The 22,121-nt window shown below is 47.8% G+C and overlaps 1 protein-coding gene and 1 long non-coding RNA gene across 2 annotated transcripts in view; one reads left to right on the top strand and one right to left on the bottom strand.

The window, feature by feature from the left end:
* The window catches only part of LOC307206799, a 335,840-nt gene that overhangs the window by 303,197 nt on the left and 10,522 nt on the right, over nt 1-22,121 (bottom strand). The window lies entirely within an intron of this gene.
* Nucleotides 6,065-13,905, top strand: PIM2 (Pim-2 proto-oncogene, serine/threonine kinase). Its single transcript, XM_079960132.1, has 6 exons — nt 6,065-6,263; nt 10,267-10,373; nt 10,976-11,026; nt 11,138-11,510; nt 12,247-12,423; nt 13,270-13,905. The coding sequence occupies exons 1-6, from the start codon at nt 6,224-6,226 to the stop codon at nt 13,434-13,436; spliced, it is 915 nt and encodes a 304-aa protein (XP_079816258.1). The 5' UTR covers nt 6,065-6,223; the 3' UTR covers nt 13,437-13,905.

The following is a 22,121-nucleotide window of genomic DNA, read 5'->3' on the forward strand; positions in this document are numbered from 1 at the left end:
ATACTAAACCGTTCGGGATAAACTACCGTATTTTTCGCTCTATAGGATGCACTTTTTCCCCTCCAAAATGAAGGGGAAATGTGTGTGCGTCCTATGGAGCGAATGCAGGCTTTCACTGAAGCCTGGAGAGCGAGAGGGGTCGGTTGGTGCGCACTGACCCCTCTCGCGCCCCGGGCTTCGGGCAGATATCCGCAAGCCTGGGGAGCCTGGCAGGAGTTCCCGCCGGGCTCCCAAGGCTTGTGGATAGCAGCCTTCAAACCCGACCTGGATTGGAGGCTGGCGGTGGGGAAAGCAGCGCTTCTCCCCACCGCCAGCCCCACAAGCTTGGGGGACAGCGGGGAGGCGGAGCACCACCTTCCCGCTGTTCCCCGACCTGGTGGCTGGCGGTGGGAAGAAGCGCTGCTTTCCCAACCGCCAGCCCCAAAGAGCAGGTTGAAAGGAACCCAAAGCCTCCAGAGCCCAGCGGGAACTCCCACTGGGCTCCGGAGGCTTCAGGTGAATGCACCTTGAACGCACAGAACGCACCTTGACTTAGAGGGGGAGAACAAGAAAAAAAAATTTTTCTTGTTCTCCCCCTCCTATGGTCCGGTGCATCCAATAAAGCGAAAAATACGGTAAACAAAAAGAGATTGTGACAAGCTGCAAAGGAACCTTTCCAAACTGAGCAAACGAGCCATAAAATGGCAAATGCAATTCAGTGCAAAGTAGTGGGTGGGTGTTGGGGCAAAAATTATTAATTTCATGTATACGCTCATGGGATTTGAGCTTGGTGACTGACCAGAAACGAGACCTTGAGCTCGATGAAGATGTCACCCCAGTGTGCAGCAGCTCTGAAAAAGACAAATTCATGCCAGGAAGAATTAGGAAGTGAATTGAAAATAAAGCTGCTGATTTCACAGGGCTGTTATACAACTCTTCATTTAGAACTATGTGTACAGTTCTGGTTGCCTCACATCAAACAGGATATTGTGGAGTTGGAAAAGGTCCAGAAAATGGCAACAAAAAGGGGTTTGTGTGACATTTCTATGAGGAAATGTTGCAGCATTTGGGACTTGTTAGTTTAAAGAAAAGGTGAGTAGGAGGGGACATGCTAGAAGTGTGTAAAATTATTTATAGCATACAGAAAGTGGATAAAGTTTTTCTCCCTCATTGCCCTAGAACTTGTGGACATCAATTGAAGCTAAATGTTGGAAGATTCAGGACAGAGAAAACAAAGTCCTTCACACAGTGTATAGTGAAAACTGAAAACAGGATGTTGAACTAGGTGGGCTTCTGGTCTGATCCTATAGGCCTCTTCTTATGTTTTTAATGAACATGACTTGGGTTCATTGATCTCAGTGGGTCTACTCTAAGTGGAATTAGCATTGGGTACAACCCTGCCAACCTAGCAGTTCGAAAGCACGTCCAAGTGCAAGTAGATAAATAGGTACCGCTCCGGCGGGAAGGTAAACGGCATTTCCGTGCGCTGCTCTGGTTCGCCAGAAGCGGCTTAGTCATGCTGGCCACATGACCCGGAAGCTGTACGCCGGCTCCCTCGGCCAATAAAGCGAGATGAGCGCCGCAACCCCAGAGTTGGTCACGACTGGACCTAATGGTCAGGGGTCCCTTTACCTTTTTTATAACCCTGAAACCTTAAAGAATTGTATCTGTAGCAGAAGTAGGAATATGAACAACATTATTAAAAGACGCTCCTCAAATTTCCTTCAAAAGTCCAAACAAGCAGAAAACTGACAGAAAGACAGGCAGTGTCCTTGGTCAATGGGGACATTGGGAGAATACAAATACTTCAGAAATGTTTGCACTGATTGAATGATCAGAAGAGGGAGATGAGCTCCTCAAATTCTCTTCTGGCATCCCTTATTGTTTGCTTGGATTTCAGTGAGTACGACTAGCATTAGATACAGCCCTCCCACACCCTTTTCTTTAGATATTAAGGCTGTAATCCTTACTCAGTTTACCTGGTAGTACAGCCCAGTGAATTCAGTGGGACTTACTTCTGAGTAGATAGTGTTGGGATTGCACTTTTACACACTTACATACCCTTTAGAAAGCCCCATTGAACACAGTGAGACTGGTTTGGGTAAACGTGTAGGCTTGCATTGCATGTTTTGAACTGTTAAATCTGGTCTACTGTAGGACAGCTAGCGGGAACCTTCAAATTCAAACCCCATCCATCCAGGCTAGCTTAACCTGGAACCAGTGATGATGGGACTTGTAGCCCAACAACATCAGACAGGCAACAGATTCTCCTTTACTAGAACCATTTTGGTTTTGTTATGTTTTTAACCAAAAGCATCAAAAGCCCTTTTGCTCCTGAATCATCTTGACAACCCCAGGCAGCTGTGAACTTGGTTATTCATTTGTCCTCTAAACACCAAACATGACTCTGCTGCTTCTGTCCCATCCTGTTCTCTTTATCCGAGTATTACATATTTTTGGATGTGTCAAGCTGAAAGTCTTCAATAATAATAATAATAATAATCAACAACAACAATCAGCTCTAACTTGAGATTAAACACACTATTAAATGTTGGAGTTTTAACAGATAAACTGTTGTCCAGTTTCCCAGCACACCTTTCTTAAGAAATCAGCAGACACCAAACTTTTGCAGACAAAATTCTCATCTCCTACTGGACTGTGATGGATTTTGTCTTCTGTTGTATTTGATGTGGTGCAAAACACCGGCAATCTGCCTTTGCTCTTTAAGAGCTCAGTGGGAACAGACCAAAATCCTATCTAATCCTCTTTCCCAGTGTGCCCAAACAAATGCCCCAAGAAGCCCACAAGCAGCATATGAGGACAACAGTCCTCTCCCATAGCGAAGAAGTTCCGCTGATGTCCATGGAAGTCAATCCCAGGTAAACGTGCATCAAGCTGTAGTGCAAAATGCACAGTTTTAAAATGACAAAAGAGATGGGGGCAGCGTGGAGTATTTATGTATTCTAATTCAGGGGTGGGTCGCGGGTGGCGCTGTGGGTTAAACCACAAAGCCTAGGACTTGCCGGTCAGAAGGCTGGCGGTTTGAATCCCTGTGACGGGGTGAGCTCCCATTGCTCAGTCCCAGCTCCTGCCAACCTAGCAGTTCAAAAGCACATCAAAGTGCAAGTAGATAAATAGGTACCACTCCAGCGGGAAGGTAAACGGCGTTTCCGTGCGCTGCTCTGGTTCGCCAGAAGCGGCTTAGTCATGCTGGCCACATGACTCGGAAGCTGTACGCCGGCTCCCTCAGCCAGTAAAGCAAGATAAGCGCCGCAACCCCAGAGTCGGCCACGACTGGACCTAACGGTCAGGGGTCCCTTTACCTTTATAGATTCATTAATTTCAGTAGATCTACTCTAACTTGGTTATATATAGTCCTTTGCAGCCATAACTGGCTGACTGACCGAACCCAAAGGGTGCTCATCAATGGTTCCTCTTCAACCTGGAGAAGAGTGACTAGTGGGGTGCCACAGGGTTCTGTCTTGGGCCCGGTCTTATTCAACATCTTTATCAACGACTTGGATGATGGACTCAAGGGCATCCTGATCAAATTTGCAGATGACACCAAACTGGGAGGGGTGGCTAACACCCCAGAGGACAGGATCACACTTCAAAACGACCTTGACAGATTAGAGAACTGGGCCAAAACAAACAAGATGAATTTTAACAGGGAGAAATGTAAAGTACAGTGGTGCCCCGCAAGACGAATGCCTCGCAAGACGAAAAACTCGCTAGACGAAAGGGTTTTCCGTTTTTCGAGGTGCTTCACAAGACGAATTTCCCTATGGGCTTGCTTCCTTTTTCGTAAAACCGTTAATACCCGGGGAATCCGCGCTCTGCAAGACGAAGCAACTTGCAGAACAAATTAATTTCGTCTTGTGAGGCACCACTGTATTGCACTTGGGCAAAAAAAATGAGAGGCACAAATACAAGATGGGGGACACCTGGCTTGAGAGCAGTACATGTGAAAAGGATCTAGGAGTCTTGGTTGACCACAAACTTGACATGAGCCAACAGTGTGACGCGGCAGCTAAAAAAGCCAATGCAATTCTGGACTGCATCAATAGGAGTATAGCATCTAGATTCTGCTCTGGTCAGACCTCACCTGGAGTACTGTGTCCAGTTCTGGGCACCACAGTTCAAGAAGGACACTGACAAACTGGAACGTGTCCAGAGGAGGGCAACCAAAATGGTCAAAGGCCTGGAAACGATGCCTTGTGAGGAACGGCTAAGGTAGCTGGGCATGTTTAGCCTGGAGAAGAGGAGGTTAAGGGGGGATACGATAGCCATGTTCAAATATATAAAAGGATGTCACATAGAGGAGGGAGAAAGGTTGTTTTCTGCTGCTCCAGAGAAGTGGACACGGAGCAATGGATCCAAACTACAAGAAGAAGATTCCACCTAAACATTAGGAAGAACTTCCTGACAGTAAGAGCTGTTCGACAGTGGAATTTGCTGCCAAGGAGTCTCCTTCTTTGGAGGTCTTTAAGCAGAGGCTTGACAACCATATGTCAGGAGTGCTCTGATGGTGTTTCCTGCTTGGCAGGGGGTTGGACTCAATGGCCCTTGTGGTCTCTTCCAACTCTATGATTCTATGATTCTATGACCTCAGACCTTGTGATCAACAAGGTCTAACTGACAAGTCAGCTATGCGGAAATTGTTCCCAAATCATCAGTGCAGCATGATTCTACGCAAGTTTACTTAGAAGCAAACCCCGCCATGTTCAATGTGGGGTTCAATGTATTTAAATCTGCAGTCAACTCTTAGGTATATTTATTTTGAATTAAGTCCCAGTGGGGTTTACTTCCAAGTAGGAGCAGGTGGCACTGTGGTCTGAACCGCCAGGCCTCTTGGGCTTGCTGATCAGAAGGTCAGTGGTTCAAATCCTCACTACGGGGCGAGCTCCTGTTTCTCTGTCCCAGCTCCTGCCAACCTAGCAGCTCGAAAGCACACCAGTGTAAGTAGATAAATAGGTACTGCTGCGGTGGGAAGGTAAATGGCGTTTCTGTGTGTTCTGGTTTCTGTCATGGTGTTCCGTTGCTCCAGAAGCAGTTTAGTCATGCTGGCCACATGACCCAGAAAGCTGTCTGTGGACAAACGCCGGCTCCCTCGGCCTGAAAGCAAGATGAGTGTCGCCTTTGACTGGACTTAACTGTCCAGGGGGTCCTTTACCTTTACCTTACTTCCAAGTAAATGTTTAGTGCATTTCACATAGAATCACAGTTGGAAGGGACCTTGAGGGTCATCTAGTCCAACCCTCTGCAGTGCAGGAATATGCAGCTCTCCCTTATAGGGATCGAACTTGCAACTTTGGTGTTGTCAGCACCACACTCTAACAAAGGACACAAAGTGTTATATCTGCAGAGCAGGAAATGAAAGAAAGGAGACGGATCTACTTGAGGACCTCTGGGTGACCAACAGTGGATCAGGAAGGATTTCTGACTCCCAGTTGTTTAACATTAGGAAGAACAAAATAACTCCCCTGCCCCAAACTGAGCCAATCTGTTGTGGCCCTTTTGGTCCGAGAAAGGAAAGGAAACCCAATTCCTAGACTCAGCATATGCTCAGAGGCACCTTGCTTTTTAATCCCAGCTGTGTGCCTTCGGCATCTGCTCTGGGTGGAAATCTTGGGGTTCCTAGAAGAAAGCAAAGCAGATTTTCCCCCAAGGCAGCACAATGTAAACTGCTTTGAGGGGTTTTGGGGTTTTTTTTTAAGCAATCAAGCAGGATATAAATTTTATGCAATAACTGAAAAAGCCTGAAGCCCTCCCGGGCTCCCATTCCGTGCGCGCACAGGTGCTTTGGGTGGGAGCCAATCCACTTCAAGGCCAAGAGGAGGGTCAAGGCTGCCGGGCACACGCGCCTCCTTGGATCCTCGCCACGTCCAAGCGGCTCAAGTTGATCTTTCCCGGTCGCGCGTGGAAAGGAAAAGCCCCGCCCGGCCCCGCCCTCCGCTTCCCGCCCCTCCAGTTGCGTAGGCTCATTTGCATAGAGGGCCAAAGGGAGACCTTTCATTGGCCGCCGCGGCGAGAGATGCAAATAAGCCGAGCCTCCTGAAAGGCCGGATGCGTAAAAGCGCAGAAAGGAGTTCTCGGCTGGTCGGCTTAGGAGCGTAACTGGCGAAGCACTTGGAGCAGCTATGCAGCGCCGGGGCGCCCGCTTGAGCCGCGCTTGAGCCGCCTGCGCTTCTGCGGGCATCGGTCCGGGCTCGAGATCGCGGACGAGGCAGCCCTGCTGGGGACGATGGTCCCGGAGCGGAGCGAAGTCGCTTGGAGTTCCGCAGGTAAGGCGTGCGCGCCCGTCTCCCCCGCTGGTGAAGGTTTCCTCCAAAGCTCGCGCGCCTCTTCGAGTGGGGTCGGGTCTGGAGGCGCGGATTTGCTCACTGAGGACTAGCTGCTTGCCCCCCAGACCCGGCTCCCCTAGGGCGCCCACACGAGGCACCGGCTTGTCGCGTTCAGATACATACTATAATAATAATTTATTATTTATACCCCGCCCAACTGGCTGGGTTTCCCCACACATGCTGTGCGTGTGTGTACACACACACATATATAACGTTGCCAAACCTATTGTAAATGGAGTACCCAGTACCTCTGCAAAACAGTTGCCATAAATAAAGTAGAGTAACTTTTATTTCAGTCCTGGGCTGTTGAAATGTAAATGTATCTGAACGCGGCAAGCGTGTGCCTCGCATAGTTGTATATGTGTGTGTGTTTATTCATTCATTACATTTATATCCCGCCTTTCCTGCAAGCTGCTCAAAGCGGGGTACATAACTTCTCCTCCCCTCACTTGCTACCATAAGTGTCAACTCCCTGGGTGCCCGAGCACCCCCAAAATTCCCCATGAAGGAGCTGGGCACCCACAGATTTCGGCGCCACGGTCGCGGGGCCAAGTTGGCGTTCCCGCTTGCTATCCCCGCAACAACTCTGCGAAGTACCGTACGTACGTTACGCTGAGGCAGTGACCCAAGGTCACCCAGCGAGTTTGGTGTCTGGGGGTTTGAACCCCGGCCTCTCAGGGCCTAGTGCAGCACTCTAACCACTACACCACATTGTCTCTCATCTCCCTGTCCGTGTGCCCCCCAAAACTTAATGCGTGAAGAGTTCCTGCGCTTTTTCAACGCACGGGATCCTATCCAACTTTCCTTTCTTGCACCCTCCCCCTGCTAAAGTTTTGGGTGCTGGGACGCTTCCAAAGGCGCAGGAGCAGAGCCGGTGCAATGGTTGGTGGTAATTAATAATAATCTCCCTGACCTCTCCATTCCCATCCTAAACTGGGTCGCCCGCAGTGGGTGTAAGGCGGGGGAAAAGGGGAAACTCTGCAAGATGCACCTTCTCGCTCGTGGCTGCAGGATAGGACGCATCTCTGTGCATTTTTCCTCTTCTGTTCCTCTGCCCTGTTGGGTTCCTTTGCAGAAAGCTTCGGTAGTAGCGGAGACCTGCTTTCCTTCTCTGCTGCAGATCGCCCTGGTTCTTCGTCCATCTCCCTCTCACTTCCTCGCCAGTCGCCCCTCCTTCCTTCATTCCTCTCGACGCCCTTTTCCGACAGGGCTGCCGGTTCCTTGGAAAGGTGGGCGCCTCCTTGAAAGCCCTTTCCCCCAGTTGCTGTCCACCGCACCTTGGGGTTAGGGGTGCGCCTAAGGCAACTCTAGGGTTTGGGCCCTGGAGAAACAGGGGTGTGCAATGCCTTAAAACCCGGAATAGCTCGGTTGTGAGTTCGAGCCCCGTGTTGGGCAAAATATTCCTGCACTTGCAGGTGTTGGACTAGATGACCCCGCGAGGTCCCTTCCAATTTATAACCTAATGATCTCTACAATAAATGGGAGTTCTGGGAGGGAATAAATGAAGTGGATGTTCCACAGATGCGCCCCTTTTCTGCCTCCATTACTCCTTGGAAAAAGCCACCTTTTGCGCGATCCTTCTTTTGCACAATGGTTTTAGGCAGCGGGGTCCCCTATTCCCGTGGCATCTGGTTACCTTGGTGCACACAACACAAGGAAAGCGGGCAGGCGACGCAGAGGGAAAGTCGGGGAAGCAGCCTGGGTGGCGAAATGCCTGGAAGCGGCGAGGGCGACTCTCTGCTGCCCCCCACCGAAGAAAGTGCGCGCGAGAAAGGGCGAGTCAGTTCGCAAACTCGTTAAGCATCCCTGCTCTCCCACTCCAGTGAGAAACTCCGCGGTATGCAGCCGTGGCTGGTTTGGATTCCTGTTAGATGAGATGTGCGGCATCTTTGTCATGCTTGCTTTATTTACAAACACATGCAAGCGGAGCGTGAGTTCAGCAAAGAGGTTGCATTACCTCCAGCTAGATGGAAACTCTCTTTTTCCAAATTGCCTTCTGCTCTTTTCCCCTGGTTCAGACACGCCTCCCCCCCTCCCTTCCATCCCCTGGAGGGATATCTCTCCCCTGATAACTCATTCAAAAACAGAGGATTTCCCAGAAACAACCTCCTAACCTTTACCTCCCATTGGTGAATCATCAGGCAAACATCCTGGATTCTCACCTTGCCCCATCTGCCTAACAAACGAACTCCTTTCTCATGCTATCTGTGGGATGGGCTTTTGCCTCAAGCGAAAGAAGCGCAGCTGAATGTGACCTAGTTTGAGTTGCTAATTCTTTGCTTCCTGAAGGGACCCTTGTGCCTTTTAAGCCCTTTGTAATGGGAAGCGTCCTCCCATCTCCTCTTGAATTCCAAGCGCTGCAAAATGCAGGCGGAGCGGTGTTGGGCTCAGCTCCTCCTGCTTGCCTGCTTCTGGCAAACATCTGGCTGGCTGGCCACCTTGAGAGCAAGATGCTGGAGTTAATTTGCCATTGGCCTCATCCATCAGGCTCTTCTGGCAATCTGTTCCTATCATAGTTTTGCAGCAAGCAAAATGTGTCAGGGACAGCCTTCCTCCATTGCTGCATGCATCTCCTTCCTGGAGAAAACTTTGCTAGTTGACTTCAGCTGCTCAAGGCAAGGAACCTCCATTCATAAAAAAGGAGTTCGCCACAACACACCCAAGGATCTTAGTCTGCAGCTCTTGCTCTCTCTTTCCTCCCACTTATTGTTTGTATTAAAGCTGGGCTGAGAGGCAGTCAACCAGGAAGTCCAGTTTCACCAGCTGCCAGGCTGGGGAAGCCGGTCTCTGATGGGCAGGAGAGCAGCTGTACTTCCTGTGAGTCACATGCAAGGTTCTGGGCGGCTTTGTCATTTACTGAGTTGTCCTGTGTTTAAAGCATGAGAAGTGAGGATCTAAAGCAGGCATCCCCAACCTTTGGCCGTCCAGATGTTTTGGACTACAATTCCCATCATCCCTGACCACTGGTCCTGTTAGCTAGGGATCATGGGAGTTGTAGGCCAAAACATCTGGAGGGCCGCAGGTTGGGGATGCCTGATCTAAAGCCTCAGAAAATTTGGCTACCGCCTGCCCATCTTCTTTGCTTCCTCCCTAACCCCTTCACTCCAGTGCCTTTAGGACCAAACAATCTGATGTTGGGGATGCCAAAATCCTTTCATGCAGCTAAATAAATGGCAGAGCTCTTCTTTAATTTCTGGAAACTGCAAGTGGAGAGAGTGTTTAGGTTTCCCAGAGGCATTGGACTTGATGGACCACTGACCAGATACAGCAATCTTCTCTTATGTTTTCTTCATAGCAGCTGTATAGCGGGCAGGAGATACAGGCAAGCCTTTCTCGGGCCCGGAGATGCAGAAATTAGGAAAGCTTCACGTCTTGCAAGACGGTGGCACCTGTGGCCCTGCAGGTGTTGCTGGACTACAGCTCTCATCAACCCCAACCAGTATAGCCAATAGCTGAGGATGATGGGAGTTGGAGTCCAGCAACACCTGCAGGGCCACAGGTGCCCCATCGCTGGTGGGGGTGCATCTTTCTCCTCTGCTTGGGAAGTTTGGAGGAGTCGCTCTGAATTTGGGAGCCATTTGCACTGTTCTTGAACTCAAATTCTTCTTGGAGGCAGTGATGCAGTGCGGTCGTTTTAGCCCCTGGCCTCAGTGGATTGACAGGAGAGAGTCCTTCTCTAGATGCTCATGTGGGCATTACTTTCCTCCCTCCAAGACGGTGGAGTGGTAAGCAGACCCTGTTTCATTTGAGGGTCCTTCTGCTTAGAGTCTTGCCCTCGCAGTGCCACTGTAGGAGTCATCAGAACTGTTGCTGGATCTGGAACACCAGTTGGAACAAGAATGAACAGAAGCCTAGCATGGTGCTGTCATGGTGAAACAGCTACAGCAACGTCCCAGTGTGAATCCAGCCCCAGTAACTTTGTCGTCTACTCTTTTCTCTCTAGGTAAAGACAAAGAATCCTTTGAAGCTCTGTATAAGCAAGGCAGTTTGCTGGGCAAAGGCGGCTTTGGGATGGTCTACGCTGGACACAGGATTGCTGATGGACTGCAGGTGAGACTTTGTGATGGGAATGGCTGCTGGAGGGGCACTTCGCACATGATGCAGCAGCAAGTGTGAGCTTGCAACAGCGCATGGCAGAGGTCAGCAACCTAAGGCCCATGGGCCACAAGCGGCCCATGGGGGGTCGTTTAACCGGCCCCCGAACCGAGCCGTCCACTTGCCTGGCTAAACCAGCGCAGCATGGCACTCACTTCCACGGCGCCAGAAATCGCATCTGCGCAGTCGCAGATGCCGGAAATCGTGGGTGCTCATGCTGAGGCCCACAGAGTGATCTCCACTGGAGTGAAACGGTCCAGGCGAGGTAAACCTTGCCGACCCCTGGTGTATGGGGTATTCCCAAAACATGGAGTGGAGAGGAGGAAAGGGAATATCATTCTGTTGGGCCAGCAGAAATGCCTGTGCTAAGACAATCTCCTTAGTGTTGAATTCCACCCAGAGAGTTGGCCAGGTGCAGGGAATGTTGCCAAAAGAGAGATTCTGCACTCCTGATCTAGGGAAAGTCTGGCTCCGAACCTGCTTCAGTCTCTGTGGGTGGAGGGGGTTTAAAAATGGTGTGATTTAGGCTCTTATCTCTCTTGTGTTTTCTCCCATAGGTTGCAATCAAGCATGTTGCCAGGAATAAAGTTTCACACTGGGCAGAGCTGGTGAGTTTGTTCGAAAAGCGTTCACCTTCCGTACTGAAGCAACATTCTGTTGACTCCTTAGTTACCCCTGAACTCCTTGTTCTAAGTTTATTCTTTGTCTTCCTTTTGCAGCCTAACGGGGCAGTGGTGCCTCTGGAAGTGGCACTGATGAAGCTTGTGTGCTCAGGATCTGGCCACCGGGGCGTGATTCGCCTCCTGGACTGGTATGAAGGCCCTGAAGGCTTTTTCCTCGTCCTGGAGAGGCCTGAGAACTGCCAGGATCTCTTTGACTATGTGACTGAGCAGGGGCCCCTCCCTGAGAAACTCTGCCGCCAGTTCTTCCGCCAGGTGGTGGAAGCCGCTCGCCACTGCCATGAAAAGGGGGTGGTGCATCGGGACATCAAGGACGAGAACATCCTGGTGGATTTGCGCACCGGCAACCTCAAGCTGATTGACTTTGGTTCTGGGGCTTTGCTGAGAGAGTCTGCCTACACAGAGTTTGATGGTGAGTGTCAAGGCATTGGAGCATTTTTCCACCTTGGAGGGAAGTGAGACCGAATGGCTCTGGCAGTGGAAAGCTGGGAGCTGCAACTGCTGAGAGCCTATATCAAAATTTACTTCTCAGCTCGACTTCCCAGGGTACTTTCATCCCCTTGGAGATGGTTAGGATCCTGGTCTAGAACACAGGGTCTCTAACTTCTGAGCTTGCTTTGAGTGTGGCCTATGTTCATTTATTCGTTATGAATTATTTTAAGTCCCAGTAATTGGAGGTTTAAGAAACCCACAAAGCCAGCTCCTGCGTGAAGATCTGCTCAGTAGGCCTTCTGTAAGGGTCCACCTTAGAGACCACTTTGTCTAAAGCAGGGACTTCTCAATCATGGCACTGTTTTTATGGCTTAGAAATGCCAGTCTTGCTAAATCTGGTGAGTTTCAGGAAACGACAAAGGCTGTCCTGTTCAGCCAAAGCTCACTAGGCAAAATTATTGCCAAGATTGTCTTTCAGAATCTGGTTCTGATTATTTGTTACTAGATCGCTTGTTGTTCTATCAGCATTGCTGGGTTTATTTTATTTTTTAACACACTCTTTCTATTTTTTCCTGCTTTAATTGCTATAGAAGTGGGCTTTAATTTGTTTTGAATGCAATACTTAAAGGAGTTTTTTTTGGGGGGGGGTTGTAAAAAATGAATGTATCTTAGGTTTGGAACAATTGGTAACCTGTTGGCTGCTCTCACCATCCTAGGTACCCGTGTGTACAGCCCACCAGAGTGGGTGGAATCCCAGCAGTACCATGCCCTGCCAGCCACGGTCTGGTCATTGGGGATCCTGCTCTATGACATGGTGTGTGGCGATATCCCCTTCGAACGGGACGAGGAGATTCTGGCTGCAACTGTGGAGTTCCGCACCCCTGTCTCTGCTGGTGAGTGTGTCTGCAAACTGAGGAGTTCTAGTTATAAACCCAACAATGAGTTGAATTTGAAATGGTTCTTACATTTCCCCTACTCGTGTTGATCTGGCCTCTTGACCACAGGGCCATTTGCCCTTTGAGAAGGACCTGGGTGGCTCTTGATATGATTTTCTTGTAAGCCACCTAGGAAGGAAGAAAAAATTGTAACTGTTCAAGATTCCCCATCTCTCCTTCATTTTTAGCTTGTGCCTAAAAGTTCACAGGGACATGGGTGGCGCTGTGGGTTAAACTACAGAGCCTAGGCCTTGCCGATCAGAAGGTCGGTGGTTCGAATCCCTGCGACGGGGTGAGCTCCCGTTGCTCGGTCCCTGCTCCTAGCAGTTCAAAAGCACGTCAAAGTGCAAGTAGATAAATAGGTACCGCTCCGGTGGGAAGGTAAACGGCGTTTCCGTGCGCTGCTCTGGTTTGCCAGAAGTGGCTTAGTCATGCTGGCCACATGACCCGGAAGCTGTACGCTGGCTCCCTCGGCCAGTAAAGCGAGATGAGCGCCGCAACCCCAGAGTCTAACACGACTGCACCTAATGGCCAGGGGTCCCTTTACCTTTTAAAAGTTCACACCCCATTTCTACCTATCCACAGCCTTAAGGACTAGTGACTTTGTTGTGTGTGCGCACGTGTACCTTTTAAACAAGGAATTTCATTCTCAGTTTCTCAAATTGGTAAATCCTTGATTGAATCCCTGCAATCTCAAATTCAGATTATAGTGTACAAATGCCTAACTGGCGCAGGGTGGCAGAATGCCTTTGCAAGCCAAGGCTCCTGTATATCCTTGTAATGTTGGCTCTTCTACTTTCCCAGACTGCCAAGATCTAATCCGATGGTGCTTATCTCTGGAACCTTCTGAACGGCCAACGCTGGAGCAAGTGCTGTTGCACTCCTGGCTAAAGCTTGACCCTCTTCTTCAGCCTGAAGAACTGCAGAGCCTAGCAAGCCCTCGGGCCACAGTTTGCAACAGCAGCGGCTGAGAGACTTAAAACCCCTTCTCTTCTCTTCTCTCCTCCCCCTCTGCGATGGGGAGGTGGTGCTAATTTGCTACCGCTGAACCTCAGGCAGCCAGGCTTGGTCACTGGCTGAGAAAGAGTTAACCTGGTTCTACAGGTGTGTGTGTGTGCGCGTGGGTGTTAAAGAGTTTCCCTCTTGTCTAGAGCCACAACTGGGTAGAGAATTCAGATGTCGGAGTGCAAAGTCCTCTCAGCTGCCCAAAGGATGTTTGAATTCTGGGCCTGCCCAGCAATCAGACGTAATTGTACATGTAAATACTTGTGTATTGCAATTTTTCAGCCTTTCGGAAGAAAAGGATTCTGGGGTAGGTTTTTGCTGCCCTATCTCGTGTGTGTGTGCTAATTTTTAAAATGGAAATGTTTGCAGATAAATTTTGCTCAATGAAATCTGAATGGAAATCTATTTAATAAAAAATTATTTTGTGAAAGTGAATCCTCCTCATTTCAGGTGAAGGGCTGTTTTGTCTGACTGCATTTACATATGGGAGGCTTGCAACGTCTGTAATGTGGAAGTCAAACCATACATTAGATTTCTCTCCCTAAAGTCTATCCTACATTTCTCATATGTCACAAATGTGAAACAAATACTTGGATGTGCCCATCTTGATTCTAACAGGGTTGTACCATGACCCCCCAAACGGCGCACTGTCCCCATAACTGCATTAGTCACTTTGAAGTATCATAATTGTTCTGGAGACCAAACTCCTTTGTCGTCTTGTTCTATAATTGACCTCACAATGGAGACTGAGAAGTTGGTTGATAAGACAAAACCGTATTCCACTATTACAGCACCTGAAACTTCTATATATTAATAAAATGTAGGGTTGCCATATATCTGGAATTTCCCAGGCATGTCTGGGATTAAAGTGGCGAAAATAGCGCCTGGGGGGAATTTTGGAAAATTGGCAAAATGTCTGGGATCTTACCAGCAGAAGCAGGAAGTGCCTTTTTGGGGAGGTAAATAAAGCTCAACAACTTTTATGTCCGGAATTTTACTTCCTGAAATATGGCAACCCTAATTAAAATGAAGCCTTTTGGTCCAAACACTCAAAGCTGGCATGAAGTGGGGATGATGGGGGAAGCTTTTGGTCTATACAGGCCACAGTTTTATAAGGTCTTGCAGGCCAAATTTGACCGATGGGCATGACATGATGTCACGCGATGTCTCCAGAATATGGCGAATTTATGGTGCACATCTGCTATGTAGTACCTGTAATAAACAAAAATCTGCCCTTATTCCCTTATGGGGGGGGGGGCACAAGAGCCTTTATAGAGTCCTTTGTAGGTTCTCCATCGGTCGGAGAAAATAACAGAGGCCAACCAGAGAATACTGAGAAGCAAAGCAGCTCATAAGCCTGATCTTTATTGAACTGTTGCAACAGAGTTCCCCCTTCACACACAGGAAAGGAGGAGGACCCCGAACAAAGGTGTGTCCGCCCTTATATAGACATTTTTAATTGCCTGCCCTGGAGTCCAAGACCACCCATCCATACATCATACATACATCACAGAAAGGGAGGTCTACAACAGAAATCTGAGTGTGTTGTTTATCTCCTGTCTGGCAGACCTGTTAATGGTCACTTGATTGGATACCCTGGGGAGCCTGGCCAGTCTTTTGTATTTTGACAAATACTTAGTTCTTGAGCCAGGTCACAGGCTCACCCTATTCATACGTAGACATACCCTTGAGACAAGATTTGTGAACAAAAAGACAATGGAGAGGCTCCCCCACCCCCTCCCTCCTTGCAGAGAAAACATTTTTTTTTTTCAGTTTGGGAGTCAAAATGGTTTCAGGGCAGTCCTCCTGTGCTGCTCCAGACTTGTGGTCCACACATCTATGTATGCACTTGGTTGGTACATTTATGAACATTTATTATATATACAGTATATACTCACTTTTTTCCTCCTAAAAAGTAAGAGGAAATGTCTGTGCGTGTTATGGACGGAATGCCTACGGGTGGCATGCCTACGGATTTTCCTCCTCTAAAAACTATGTGCGTGTTATGGTCGGGTGCGTGTTATAGAGCGAAAAATACGGTATATATATATAAGACCTTATTTTTTTATTTCATACCCAACATAACACCATTTACATTTTCTTGAGCAAATGAAATGGTCAAAGAAGCAGCTGCCAGTAGAAGAATTATAAGTGATTCACATATTAAGTGTAAAATTGATAACAGATACCTATTATTATTTCAGAGATTCCCATACCTCTTCCCAACATTTGTATGGTAGCAATTTCCTCCTGTCTTTCCCTTCATACTTTTGGGGTTTAAGAGAAATTACAATCCTGCACTACTCGACCCAGGGCTGACATGAGTGCGATATAGGAAGCTGCCTTTATACAGTATTGGCCATTGGTCAATCTAGCTCATTTTTGTCTACATGGACTGTGTATTGTCCACACAGCCCTACCTGGGGATGCTATTGGGGAATGAACTTGGCACCTTCTGCATGCATAACAGCTGCTGCCTTCTCCTGAAGTGCCACTCTTTTTGCTAGAAGAAGAACATTCCAATGCCAGGAAAAAAAACGAATTTATGAAATTAGCAAGGCAAGTTCCTGTAAATCCCGCCCTCAGGGATGTAAGTTTGGGATGTGACGCACAACTGATACTAGCGTCACTTGACTGTTTGCTTGCCCGCCCAAGCACACACTTGCCGGCCACACCCTGACAAGACCTGCGCCATTCGCTTGTTACCTGTGTGCTTGTTTTGTGTACCTGCCCTCGCCTTTCCGGTTGCAACATCCTGTGTAGGAAGTTCTAACCCTTAGGAATGAGCAGCAGGACAAGGGAACTGGGCGGCAGAAACCCCAGGGTTCAAGGAAGGTTCAGGGAGGACTGATTGGGGGGGAAACGGATGTCTCATCACAGCACAGTAAAGTCACTGTGTAAATTTCAGCAAATGTCAGCCTAAACCTGGTTAAGTGGATTCTAGTCCATGAAAGCTTATGCCGCAGTATATCCATTTCAGTACAATCCTATACAAGCCTACTCTGAAGTAAACCCCATTGAGTTCACTAGGTGTTAACTATGAACCCAAAAATCTGGGATCCCCTCAAAACTGGTGCCAAAGTTTTGCCGTTGTTTTGCAGCAAAATCCCTGTGTTTTGCATCATCCCACAAATGGAGTAATTGATATATCAAACCGGGGGTCGTAGTTAACACCCAAAAACCCAACATTGTCCAATCCAAACTGGCGGCAAACCTTGGCAAAAGTTTTACCGCAAAAACCCCACATTTTGCAGCACCCCACAAATGGAGCAATAGACTGTCAAACAGGGTCACGGGGTCACCCAAAAACCCAACGTTGCTCCGTTTTTGGCACGATGGAAAACCCGGGGTTTTCGCTGCAGAACGCTGCCAAACCTTTGCCAAACTTTGGCACTGGTTTGGAGTGAATCGGAAAACGTTGGGTTTTTGGGTGACGCTGTGACTCCCTGGTTTGAGGGTCTATTGCAGGAGTCAGCAAACTTTTTCAGCAGGGGGCCAGTCCACTGTCCCTAAGACCTTGTGGGGGGCCAGACTATATTTTTTTTGGGGGGGGGGGGAATGAACGAATTCCTATGCCCCACAAATAACCCAGAGATGCATTTTAAATAAAAGCACACATTCTACTCATGTAAAAACATGCCGATTCCCGGACCGTCTGTGGGCCGGATTTAGAAAGTGATTGGGCTGCATCCGGCCCCCGGCCTTAGTTTGCCTTCCCATGGTCTATTGCTTCATTCCCAGGTGTCAGAAAAGGTTATTTATGTACCCATTTTTGTTAGTCCCAAAATAGAAAGTGAGCAAGGACCCAACTAAAGAGGATTGGCAACTTAAGTTGACAGAATATGCACAATTTGCAGATTTAACATATAGAATAAGAGAGCAAGAAGAACATATGTCTGAAGAAGATTGGAAAACATTTATTGAGTTTATGGAAAATAACTGTGTCGAACTGAAAACACTGGCCCCATGGAGATAAATTAATAGAATAAATAATGCTTGATGGATGTAAAAGTGGAAAATTGATTTGAATGGTGATAGTAAAATATGCAGGGATATAGGATATGTAAAATGAACCATGGAAAGAGAAGAAGGGAAGTCATTGGATACTTCAAAGTTTGTAAAATGTTTATTTGAAATTGTAAAACAGAAAATTTAATTTAAAATATTATATATTGTTATAAGAATGTTAAGGTCATATATAAAAATAAATAAATGTTCATAACTGTATACATAAACCACATGTCTGAAACCCCACAGAAAAGGTCCTGAACAAATTGACCTCAAATATTTCTCTGCAAGGTCAAATTGGGAAACCTCCCCATTGTCTCTTTCCTCACAAATCCTGTCCTCACAAATCCTGTCTTAAGGGCACATTCAAGATATGAACAGGGTGTGAGCCTGTGACCTGTAACCTAGATTCAGGAATTAAGTAGTTATAATAACAAAAGAGTGGCCAAAACCCAGATAATGCAATCAGGTAACTTGCCAGACAGGAGATAAACAAAGCACTCAGATTTCTGTGATGTAGGTATGATGTTTCTGGGCGTGGTCTTGGACTCCAGGGCGGGCAATTTAAAATGTCTATATAACGACTTGCGCGCATCGCTCGGGGTCCTGCTCTCTCCTGGGTGTGGGGAAGCACCCTGTTGCAACAGTTAATAAAGATCAGGCTTACTAGCTGCTTTGCTTCTCAATAATCTCTGGTTGGTCTCTGTTATTTTCTCCTACCGATAGAGAACCTACAAAAGGACTCTATATGGGCTCTTGGGTACCCCATAAGGGAAAAGGAGCAGTTGGTTTTTTTTACTTATATCAATATAAAAAAAGACTTGTTAGATCCAACTTTCAAATCCCCACCAAGCCATGAAGCTTACTGGGTGTGACCTTGTGGACCAGTCCCTGCCTCTCAGACTAATTACCTCGCAGGGTTGTTGTGAGGGTTAAATGAGAAGGGGAAGAACCACGCATGCGCCCTTGAGCTCTGGGTGTGGGGAAAGGTGGGGTATACATGCAGTGAAATACAGTGGACGCTCGGGTTGCAAATGTGATGCACATTTGCAACCCACAGCGGCACGTCTGCACACACGCGGGTTGTGATCCGGCGCTTCTGCGCATGAGCAAAGCGCGATTTAGCTCTTTGCTGAAACCTGGAAGTAACCTGTTCCGGTACTTACTGGAACAGTACTTACCCCAGAGGGCCTTCTCGGTAGTGGCGCCCGCCCTGTGGAACGCCCTTCCAGCAGATGTCAAAGCGATAAACAACTACCTGACATTCAAAAGACATCTTAAGGCAGCCCTGTTCAGGGAAGTTTTTAACGTGTGATATTTTATTGTATTTTTGCTTTCTATGGAAGCCGCCCAGAGTGGCTGGGGAGGCCCAGCCAGATGGGCGGGGTATAAATAATAAATTATTATTATTATTATTATTATTATTATTATTATTATTATTATTATTACTTCCGGCTTTCGGCGTGTCCGTAACCCGAAAAAACACAACCTGAAGCGTCTGGAACCCGACGTATGACTGTAAATGAATAGATGACCTTCTTGTAGTGTATTTTCCTGTTTGCTTTTAAGGAAATGCAGTCTGTATGTGATGGGAAGGGGACTGCGAAGTTGAAAGAAGTAACAGGACTGGGGAAGTGGAAGGGAAAACAGCTGGAGGGCCCCCCAATTCTTTTATTTCACATGATTTATATACCATAATTATTATTTTTTTTGTTTTCTCCTGCTCTGGAGGGCAGGACCCGAACCAATGGCTTCAAGTTACAAGATTCCGACCCATAGCTGTCAACGTTTCCCTTTTTAAAAGGGAAATCCCCTTATTCCGAATAGGATTCCTCGCAAGAAAAGGGAAAAGTTGACAGCTACGAATCCGAATTTTGACTATGCAAAAGCCTTTGACTGTGTCGACCATGGCAAACTATGGCAAGTTCTTAAAGAAATGGGAGTGCCTGATCACCTCATCTGTCTCCTGAGAAATCTCTATGTGGGACAAGAAGCTACAGTTAGAACTGGATATGGAACAACTGACTGGTTCAAAATTGGGAAAGGAGTACGACAAGGCAGCATTTTGTCTCCCTGCTTATTTAACTTATATGCAGAATTCATCATGCGAAAGGCTGGGCTGGATGAATCCCTAGCCGGAATTAAGATTGCCGGAAGAAATATCAACAACCTCAGATATGCAGATGACACAACCTTGATGGCAGAAAGTGAGGAGGAATTAAAGAACCTTTTATTGAGGGTGAAAGAGGAGAGTGCAAAATATGGTCTGAAGCTCAACATCAAAAAAAGAAGATCATGGCTACTGGTCCCATCACCTCCTGGCAAATAGAAGGGGAAGAAATGGAGGCAGTGAGAGATTTTACTTTCTTGGGCTCCATGATCACTGCAGATGGTGACAGCAGCCACGAAATTAAAAGACGCCTGCTTCTTGGGAGAAGGGCAATGACAGGCCTAGACAGCATCTTGAGAAGTAGAGACATCACCTTGCCAACAAAGGTCCGTATAGTTAAAGCTATGGTTTTCCCAGTAGTGATGTATGGAAGTGAGAGCTGGACCATAAAGAAGGCTGATTGCCGAAGAATTGATGCTTTTGAATTATGGTGCTGGAGGAGACTCTTGAGAGTCCCATGGACTGCAAGAAGATCAAACCTCTCCATTCTGAAGGAAATCAGCCCTGAGTGCTCACTGGAAGGACAGATTGTGAAGCTGAGGCTCCAGTACTTTGGCCACCTCATGAGAAGAGAAGACTCGCTGGAGAAGACCCTGATGTTGGGAAAGATGGAGGGCACAAGGAGAAGGGGGCGACAGAGGACGAGATGGTTGGATAGTGTTCTTGAAGCTGCTAAAATGTGTTTAACCAAACTACGGGAGGCGGTGGAAGACGGGAGTGCCTGGCGTGCTCTGGTCCAGGGGGGCACGAAGAGGCGGACACGACTAAACGACTAAACAACAACAACAACAAACTTCCCTGAGCTGTCAAGTTGGAAGTGTTACGGAAAAATTCCGGGTGCTGGTTTTTTCTTGCCACCCGGCTCGTCGGACAATGTCCGCGGGTCCTAGCGGAAAAATGAGTTCAGCCGGAGACAGGAGCAATGAACGGAGATCCCAAGTTTATTGCGCAACAGGTTCAACAAATGGCATTGAACCCCGAGAGTGGGGCGACATAAACTTTTAAAGGTTCCCTCCAGGTCCCAGAATACAGTGCAGAAAACGTCACATATACATCATAAAGAGGTGGGGTTACACGGATCAGCAGTACAAGAAATTGGGTGGTGGTTTACACAAATCAAGGTGGGGGCTACAGAGATCAGCAGTACAATAAGGTAGGCAGGGCAGAGATCAGCAGTATAATAAGGTAGGCAGAACAGAGATCAGCAGTATAATAAGGTAGGCAGAGCAGAGATCAGCAGTATAATAAGGTAGGCAGAGCAGGGATTGCCTGGAGTGGTAGAGATATGCATAAACGTTTCCTGAGTACAGGTGATGGCAAGACAATGGCATAGCCATGCATCGCCCATTATCTGGTATTGTCCGGAGGAAGGGCTTGGCTGGACCATCCGACAGGATTAGGTTTCCCTGAGTACGTGACCTGTCGGTTCGAGGATTATGGCGTCGAGGGTAGCATCATGGAGTCCGGAGGGAATCGAGTAGAATAACATTAAAATGGAGAAGATCGAAGCTTTGGCTGATTTTATATGATTTTCCGAAGTTTTCGGCTTCTTGCCGGTCAAGTGTATATTGTAAATTGAGAGCGGAAACAAATGGATACAATGTAACAGGAGTTTGACAGTTTTACGAGGTCGCTAGTTTCGGATCCATTGTTGTAGCAGTGGGGGGCCGTCAACACCTTGTCAGGAGGTTAAATGAGGCGTGCAAGAGCTCCCTGAGCTAGCTCCTGCAGGGGAATGCACGTTCCTGATTGGCTAAAACGCGGCCATTATGGTCAATGGGGAAACAGTATGATACGGTCTACTCATTAGAAATAGGGGAAACAAGACTCAAGCGGAGGCTGTATATAGAAGGAAAGATATATAAGGAAAAGATATTATCTATAAAGTGGGGGGTATAGTGTGGTGCTTGTGCAACAGTGTGGGGGTTCAGGAGTCGCGGCAGAGCTGGGTGCCACCGAGGTCATCGCCTCGGGCCCCGTAGTCACACGGAGGAGGGGTGAGGAAAGGTCCCCCCCCCTCCTTCCGTATCAGTCCCCCATTCGGAGATAGATTTGCATTAAAGTTCTGTAAGAACTTGCAAATCCTTTCTCCGCACCCTATACCCCCGTGATTTCGTACTCTCCTTCCCCTAGGTGTCTCATTTGTACATATTCAGGGAATATAGAGGCACTGTGGGAGCGGGAATAAGCTCGGATAGGAAGAGGGGTGGATTGAGTAGGACAGCGGAGGAGAGAGCAACAAGGAGAGACACAGTGTATAGTACAGCAGAGCATTGAGGCACAAAGGATAATAATAAGGGCAGTAAGCAGTATCACCTTGAGTAACTGTCGGAGCCATCCGAGCTTGGGCAACCATCCCCACAAGTCTATGTCGGATAGACCCTCATGTCGTATCTCATCTAGTTTCCCTGCCAGCTCGTGGATATTGTTCAAATGTCCGGTAATATTCAAAGTCTGATCAGTCACATATGTA

The sequence above is a fragment of the Podarcis cretensis genome (assembly GCF_951804945.1).
Source record: "Podarcis cretensis genome assembly, chromosome: 17".
Lineage (NCBI taxonomy): Eukaryota > Metazoa > Chordata > Lepidosauria > Squamata > Lacertidae > Podarcis > Podarcis cretensis.

What these genes read in the sequence shown, in the direction of transcription:
- PIM2 (XM_079960132.1), top strand. Translation starts at nt 6,224, where the DNA reads ATGGTCCCGGAGCGGAGCGAAGTCGCTTGGAGTTCCGCAG. An exon ending in GGATTGCTGATGGACTGCAG is followed by an intron (nt 10,374 to 10,975) that starts GTGAGACTTTGT and finishes TTTCTCCCATAG; the next exon opens with GTTGCAATCAAGCATGTTGC. An exon ending in TTTCACACTGGGCAGAGCTG is followed by an intron (nt 11,027 to 11,137) that starts GTGAGTTTGTTC and finishes TTCCTTTTGCAG; the next exon opens with CCTAACGGGGCAGTGGTGCC.